The 8,488-nt window shown below is 33.8% G+C and overlaps 1 protein-coding gene across 1 annotated transcript; it reads right to left on the bottom strand.

Moving 5' to 3' along the window:
- Positions 1 to 759: 759 nt before the first annotated feature.
- Positions 760 to 4,220, bottom strand: STRIT1 (small transmembrane regulator of ion transport 1). Its single transcript, XM_030939103.1, has 3 exons — positions 4,127 to 4,220; positions 1,452 to 1,550; positions 760 to 1,358 (listed from the first exon to the last, which is right to left on the bottom strand). Exons 1-2 carry the CDS (start codon positions 4,137 to 4,139, stop codon positions 1,456 to 1,458), a joined length of 108 nt encoding a protein of 35 aa, XP_030794963.1. The 5' UTR covers positions 4,140 to 4,220; the 3' UTR covers positions 760 to 1,358; positions 1,452 to 1,455.
- Between the last annotated feature and the right edge of the window lie 4,268 nt (positions 4,221 to 8,488).

The raw sequence follows: 8,488 nt of genomic DNA, 5'->3' as shown, positions 1-8,488 counted from the left end.
CCATGAACAAAAAGACGACTGAATGTGGTTAAGATTTTTACCCCATAAGAGGTGTACAGTCAAATATGCTATGTTATAAAGATGCATGAAAGATGTCTTTTCTCTGTGTGGTTATGCCACAACTTGATATACTATCAGATCTGCTTTAGTTTGTTTTAAACTTTGAGAAATAATTTTTTTCTTTTTAACTTATAAAATAGCTATATGATTCCAAAAATAAAACCTATAAAACAAGACATATTCAGAGATATCTAGCCTCCATTTGTTTCTCCTCACAATATTTTAATTTCAACAAACACATGTACACATTGGTATAGCACCTTCTTCTCTCATATAAAAGATAGCACACATTGTCCTATAGCTGGATTCTTCACTTAACACTTTGTCCTGGAGATCTCATCATATCAGTATCTAAAAATCCTTTTCATTCCTTTTTACAACTGCATAAGTACTACATTATGTAGACATACCACAGTTTGTTCAGTTAATGCCCTCTTAAAAGACATTTGGCTTATTTCCGGGTTTTTGCTAAACAGAGTATGCCAGAATAAATAGCTTTGTATATAAGTCATTTTCTATTTTTGCTCATGTACCTGTGGAAATTGCCATATTCCTAGAAGAGGGATCACTGAGTCAAAAATTAGATACGTATACAATTTTGATAGATATGTACCGCCAAACATCCCCCAAAATATAGCATTTTGAATTCCCAAAGACAATGTATGAGAATGTCTAATTGCACACAGCCTTACCAACACATATGTTGTCAAACATCTTTATTTTTTCCCATCTGATAAGTGAGCGATGATTCCTCAGTGTAGCTTTAATTACATTTCTCTTTTTGCGAACAAGAGGTTAAGTAAGTGTACTTTTACAGTATATGTTCTGTGAATTGTCTGTTTTTATCTCTAGCCCATTTTTTTTTCTTTTTTTCGTAGAGATGGAGTCTCTCTCTGTCGCCTAGGCAGGTCTCCAATTCCTGGGCTCAAGGGATCCTCACAAAGTGCTGGGATTACAGGCATGAACCATCGTGCACAGCCTTAGCCAACTTTCTCTATAGTTTTTTCCAGAGGGTAGGGGGGAGAATTTTTTGTAATGTGATTAAATTTATCAAACTTTTTTAATGTCATGCATTTTTCATCATAGCTAAACATTTTTCTCACTCAGAATATAGAGAAATTCACTCATAATTTCTTATTGTCCTGAAGAAATTCTTATGCACACCAAAGTACAGTTTATAATCCAAGTTTGTAAAGTGATGTCAAACATTTCATTGTTTAACATGAGACATTTAATAATCAGTCATGTTCATAGTTTTCTTAATTCTTCTAAATGATGTCAATGTGGTATCTTCTTGCCTGAATGACAAAACATTCCATTAGTAAAATAGAAAAAATTGTTTCTGGAGTAATTTAGACTATAAATAAGCATTCAATTATTAAAACCCTTACCTTTCTAAGAGAAGACAACATAAATCATTATGATGCAGCCCACAATCCAGCCAATCAGGAGAAGAATAGGAACCAGAAGGTGTGAAAATGTAGACCCTGCTTTAAAATAAACAGTAGAAAACAGATTATATTGGTCATTTTAGTATTGAATTTTCTGAGTCAAGAGAATAAAAGGAATCTGGTAACATTAAGAAAAAAAGCACACACTCTCTAGTTATACCCATACATAATTATTTTTTCTTTTCTACAGAGAATACATGACACTGCCATAAATCCTGGGTATTTTGAATTAAATCACGGATCTTTTACTGTTATGTGACTTTGGGCAATTCTGAGCTTGAACTTTCCTATTGGTAAAATATCAATAATGAAACTTGTGCTATCTACTTCCTGGAATAGTTTTGAAGGTCAAATGACATAACATATGTGCAAAGTTTTGTAAACTCTAACCACCGTGTGTGATTAGTGTATACAGAACACATCCATGCATTTGTGCAATAACACATACAGAAGCTATTTAGATAAAAAACAATCTAATACAACTCTGAGGCAATTTCCACTAAAGTAAATAATTATAACACAGGGAAAGGTGTTGAGAACAGTTCTTGGCCTCCATAGCTGAATGTAATTTTAAATATCACAGGGAAAAGGAAAGTATCATACATTATATAACCATTCTTGACTACAGAAAAGAATTTCTATTGTTTAAAAATTATTCATTATAACAACTGGCACTGAACCTGAATCAATGGGCAGTAATAATCCAACACACATATAAATGGCGTTTGTTATATATGATTCCTCCTGTGCCTCCTATTTGTACTCTTCCCTGTAAAAAGCAATTTATACAAGTATCTTTTTACAAGTATTCACTGCATTTAATTCTTGTACTTTCAAGCAAACATACACATGCACACACACAGAAATCTACACATGCATCACACAAAAAGATTTAGAAAGAGCACAGAAAAACATTCTATAGAATTAATGTCCCTGTGTTAAGGACTCAGATATATTCTTAACTGCAAAACACAGTTAGATCTTATGCCATTAGTTAAAAGAGAGAATACATATTCTTAGCAAGTATACTCCTATTACAATTTCCATCACTTTAAAATGTGAAATTTTAAAAAATGCTATTAAAATAAAATCATTAGGAGATGAGACACATTTAAAATTAGAAGACACTCTTATAAAAGCAAACTTTCTGAAGTTGAAATGAATTTTAATACTTCTATTTTTCCAAGAATGCTAGAGTCTCTCTTAACTGACAACATTCAACGTGCTTTTCTTGTTTCTCCGTCTCACTGTGACCTTGTATAAGGCATTAAGCACTAAATGGAAAACTATTCTCTTTACTTGACATGTGGTATTGCTTAAGGATAAAGCAAACAACATGAGATGCCCTTTACTCTCATTTGGACAAAACCTTTTTATGAATTAAGGTACCACTACAATGGAAGTACATAGCAGTAATTTTTTTTTAACTGTCTATGTATGTGGCTTTGTATTTTTCTCAATTTCAAAGAACTTGAAAATTAATATTAACCCTTTAATTGTGCATTTATATTTTATACATGCATATTTTAATAAAATTTACATATCACAAAGCCCTAAAAGTCAGTATTTCATTATTTATTTTCCTTATAAAATAGTACCAGTTGCACTAACTGTGCATTTTAACACTCAAAGTATACATTCCATTAGTGTTTTTTAACACTAATATTTTCCACTTTACTAACACCTGTGGAATTGTTTGGAAACAGAAATATATAAGAGCACAACATACTTTGCATATATCACTTACATTACTAGCACAAATAAGAACAAAACATCTTTTTAAATATGAAGTGTAATTGTAAAATGCTTCTCTCTTGTCCAGGTCGGAGCATGTCAAAGTAGTTACAGCTGGAAGTGTTCTTGAAGACATTGTGCTCTGGAAAAGACTGTCCAGGTTAAACACCTGGTGCCACCACTCTTCAGTGATCACGAACAACTTACTAAACTGCTATGTCTCAGTTTTCTTATCTATAAAATGGGCATGATGATGATATGCATATTTCAGAAGGTCATTGTCAAGATTCAAAGAAAAAATTCCTGTAAATATTTAAAAGCTATTTCTTAGATATAGTATATATTCAACCTGTTTTGACAAATTGGAATCAATTATTTTATATAACTATAAAATATAAATACAAAAAATGTTTAAAAACAAGAAAAAAGTTTGACGTGGAACAAAAATGTTAGATGTGGAACAGATGACTGAGCCCAATATTCTCATTTTACTGTCAGAAAACAGACTTAGAGAGGTATAGGGACTTCTCCAAACTCACATAGCCATTATACTAGCAGATCTGACACAGAACTTAACTGTCTTCAATTCTGGCTCAGAATTGAAATCAGAACTGATTTTTAACTCACCTTTCAAAATAAGCATAAACAAAATTAAGCTCTTTTGCTTTGTTGATCATTTTAAAATTTTCATAACCTATAGGTCTGATCCACAAATTACATAATTAATGCACTTTTGCAGCCACACTAACATATATGGTTAATGGTCATTTAGCATAGATGCCACATTTTTTAGAGTAACTGGGAAATACCAAGAAACATAACTAAACCAAAGTCAAGAAGCCTTTTTTTTTGCCAAGAGAATCCAATGCCTTAAATCTTACCTTTTTCAGCCATTATTCCTGTTGGTGGGTGGCTAGGTCAGGCCACGCTTACCTCTTTCTTTTGTTATCCAGTGTCTCTTTGAACTTTAAATAGAGAGAAATCTGAAGAGTGTGGCAGCTGCCCGTCTCCTGGCTGCCAATTGTCTGCAGAGTGATGTAAGTCATTGGAAAGCAGAACTCCTCTGGCTCTTCTTTATTCTATTATTACGGAGGAAACAAGGGGCTACGTGACCTAAACAATTAGGTAAGCTGAATTATCCTAATGCAGAGATTCACAGGTTTTTAATTTGTACCATGCCTTTAGATAACATGAAGAAAATGTTCTGTAAAGAAGGTGTACAGAGGAAGAACAACATTCCACCTATACAAGTGCTATCAAGGGGAAGGGTGATATATTAGAAAGAAAGGATTTTGATGTTGGAGAGACTTGGGTTCAAATTCCAGCTCTTTCTGTAATGAAAGCCAAGTCGCTTAACCTGGGAATCAGCTTCTTTAGTTTTAAAGTAAGGATAATAATACCCGCTCACGGGAGTTGCATAAAGATGAAATGAAAGTCTATATGAAATGTAGACAGTTCTTTATTACTTTACAGACGGAAAACATAAAATGAAATAATACCCGTTTCTTTGAACTATTCTGAAAACAAAAATTGTTAATATAAATATACTAGAAACTAAAACAATACAGAAGTTTCAATGTTACCTAGAATTTTTAGAAAGCAGTCATAAGCTTGTTGTTTTTATTAGCAATGTATAAAAATAGGACATTTCATTTTTCAAAGTCCAAACTGGTTTATGTAACTGACCTAGACTATTCTCTATATTCTTATTGGAATAACTTTAATTTGGGGATCTGGCTGGAAAAGTTTTGCAGAGTGACCGTGTGAGCATCTTCCCCAAAAAAAATTTACATAAGATTAAGACCTCTAAAGGCAGGTCTTGCCTGATCAAATTTATCTCCAGAGTTCCAAGAATGTTATTTCCCTGCAAATGACCATGTTCCATCACTGCTCAAAAATCCACCAATAGTTCTTCATCTCCTAGACAATAAAAATCTGAACTCCTTGTTTAGACACCTAAAAAGCCTTATTTCTCTACTCTTCCATTTGCAGTGATAACTTCAGTGACACTGAACTCCTTGCTCTTATATGAATTCAGAATCCTCCCACTCTCACAGGCAAGCACATTTGACTTTCTACCTCAAATAATGTACCTATAGATTAGAGTGTGCAGCCAAGAACCTGGCACATTTATATCATTTATGTCAAGTTGTCATCTCTCTCCTCAGTCTCTCTCTTAATATATTATTTAATATTGAAAAAATGTGGCTATATCAGGTAAGCAGAAAAACTGTATTGTTTATGCAACAAAATCCCTTGCTTACCTGGCAAAGTTGGGTATTTTTTTCAATGTTAAATAATAATATGTTAAACAAAGGTTAACTGAGGCCAAAAGAGAGAGAAGAAATAAAAATGTTCATTGATCTCATTTAAATATAAAAAATGTTAATTCAATAAGTTCAGATGAACACTAATTATCCTACAGAAAAAAATGACATTCAAAACAAACAGTGTGTTCCCCACAAAGAGCACAAACATACATACTAAAATAAAATAATTTGCTTAAAACATATGAAAAGGCTTCCACATTTTAAACACTCATTTCCATTTCAATTATATTAAGTCTTGACATGAAATTGACTATTATTAACACTATTGCTGTCAGTTTGGAGTTTGAGGAGGGATTAGTTTATAATTCATCATTTATTTTCCTTACTTTTCTATGGAAAGAAGAAGGGGAAAAAACTAATTTAATCGACATGAATTTCTCAGACTTCAGAAATGAATTCAACCTAGAATCTCATTTCCTTGGTTATACCATCAGTAAATTTTTTAAAAAATAAAAGTTTTGTAATATTTAATCAGGAAAAGATGGTTTTTTTTTTTTCTTTTTTCTTTTTTTTTTTTTGAGACGGAGTCTGGCTCTGTTGCCCAGGCTGGAGTGCAGTGGCGCGATCTCGGCTCACTGCAAGCTCCGCCTCCCGGGTTTACGCCATTCTCCTGTCCTCAGCCTCCCCAGTAGCTGGGACTACAGGCGCCCGCCATCTCGCCCGGCTAATTTTTTGTATTTTTTAGTAGAGACGGGGTTTCACCGTGTTAGCCAGGATGGTCTCGATCTCCTGACCTCGTGATCCGCCCGTCTCGGCCTCCCAAAGTGCTGGGATTACAGGCTTGAGCCACTGCGCCCGGCCGAAAAGATGTTTTATTCATTAATAGACTGGTTTCACTTTGAGCTCATAAACCCAAGGGCCTATATTTGACCGTTTTCTAATCTTTCTCTTAGGACATACTAATTAGGAACATTTTCTACTTTTTTACTTTACATACTGTCTTAAATGTTTAGCTCTCAAATCCCTTACTCTCAAGGTGACATTAGATTTTTCAGAGATATGTGAGCCAAAAAATTTAAATATTTGGTTTTTCTTTAAAATACTTAAGAATTCTTCACTTTCCAAATATTTTTCACTACCAGTGTCTGGAATTATAGCATATAGACCTGACCATGGTAGATGCTCAATGGATCTTTGCTTCATGGCTGGCTGACTGGGTAGGTGGATGTAATAATAAATGCAGTATAAGGTAGCTTAGTTTGCACTCTGAACAAAGGTTTACTCATGGCAATACCTAAAAGAGTAATAAGAAATAAAATGATCTTAACTATACTCTAGTCTTATAATATATGCATATATAGATAATACAGTGTATTTAATTACCAGTAACAATAGAATAACCTATAAATAAGAATATAAACAAATAAAAAAAAGTGACATCTGCAAAACAGAGGAGTGGGAGCCTCCAAAATATCGTTCCTTCATAAGAGCACTAAGAAATCTGTCTAAAATTTTTGAATTAATTTTTAAGAATTCTGGAAATTAACCAAGGACTTACAGCAATTGGGGGAGCTGGAATCTTGGTAGGAACAGCAAGTTTTGTGATGTTTTAATTTGGCCTATTCTCATCTCCCCCATCTCCAGCTTTGTAGTAGCCTTGAAAAACAATGCTCCAAAATCTTAGCGAAAACTAGCAGCCTAGCAGCCACCAGAGGAGACAGAGTGGAACAGAGCTCTTTCAAAGTCTCAGTTTCGGAGAACAGTAATTATTTAACCTGTCTGGTGGTTCTCCCAAAGACCTCACTTGCAAAGCTGTCTTTATTTGATCAGATTCAGCACTTACTCTGTGTGAAAAGTACCCACTCCCAGGACATTTGTTGAAAACAGTTAGAGGCAATTGTTTGACATCACAGCTGCCTAGGTAACAGAGTGAACAACAGGCTAACTAAAAAGCTTAAAAGGACAATCCAGGGAATGAGATGTCAATAGAGGTTTCAAAAGTTTCACATATCGTTAAGAATCTAGAAGGCTACATGCATATGTTCAGCTATGGGCATGACCTCGTGGCTGTGGGTATGCTTAGGAAAGACCTGAAAAGGCCCTAAGCTTTCACCTCTGGCTAACTTTGAGGCTCAAAATGCAAAGCAAAGGGTAAGGCAGTTGTCAACTCCCCGACTGAGTGTTAAAGGCATACCTCAACACATACACAGAGCCCATCATTAAAGTCTGGGAGGCATATTAGTTACAGGCATTTAAAGAAATCTTTGTCCAATCATTAGTTGATAACTAAACAAATTGAGCAAAAACTTTAGTGGTCACATACAACAAAGAATACAAATTGTACAAAATCAGTTCAGAACAATAATAACAACAACAAACAGCAATGACAACAAACTCTTGGGAGGAGGAAGAATCTGATTTTAAGAGTTGACATTATTTAAAATGACCAACTTTCAATAAAAAAAGTTATGAGATATGCAAAGGAACAAAAATGTATGGCCCTTACACAGGGATAAAAAAACCTATCAAAAGTAACTGTTTCTCAGAAAGTCTATAAATTAGACTGACTAACAAAGACTTTATGTCAACTATTTTAAGTATTTTCAAATAACTAAAAACAGCAAAAGAATGCCATCTCAGCAAAGAGAATATTAGTAGAAAGATAAATACTATTTTTAAAACAGCAAACAAATTCTGAAGTTGAAAGTTGCACTGACTGAAATGAAAATTTTACTAGAGGCTCAACAGCAGATTTGAGCAGGCAGATGAAAGAATCAGTTAATTTGAAGACAGTTTGATTGAGATTATTCTGTACAAGAAACAGGAAGAAAAGATATAATGAATATGGCCTTAGAGATCTGTGGGACACCATCAAGCATATCAACATATGCATAATTAGAGTCCTAAAACAAGAAGAGAAAGGGCAGAAAATATATTTGAATAAATCATGGTCAAAAGCTTCCCAAATTTGTG

The sequence above is a fragment of the Rhinopithecus roxellana genome, chromosome 1, assembly GCF_007565055.1.
Source record: "Rhinopithecus roxellana isolate Shanxi Qingling chromosome 1, ASM756505v1, whole genome shotgun sequence".
Classification (NCBI taxonomy): domain Eukaryota; kingdom Metazoa; phylum Chordata; class Mammalia; order Primates; family Cercopithecidae; genus Rhinopithecus; species Rhinopithecus roxellana.
The sequence above is the reverse complement of the archived record's forward strand: the minus strand, read 5'-3'. Positions and strand labels throughout refer to the sequence as shown.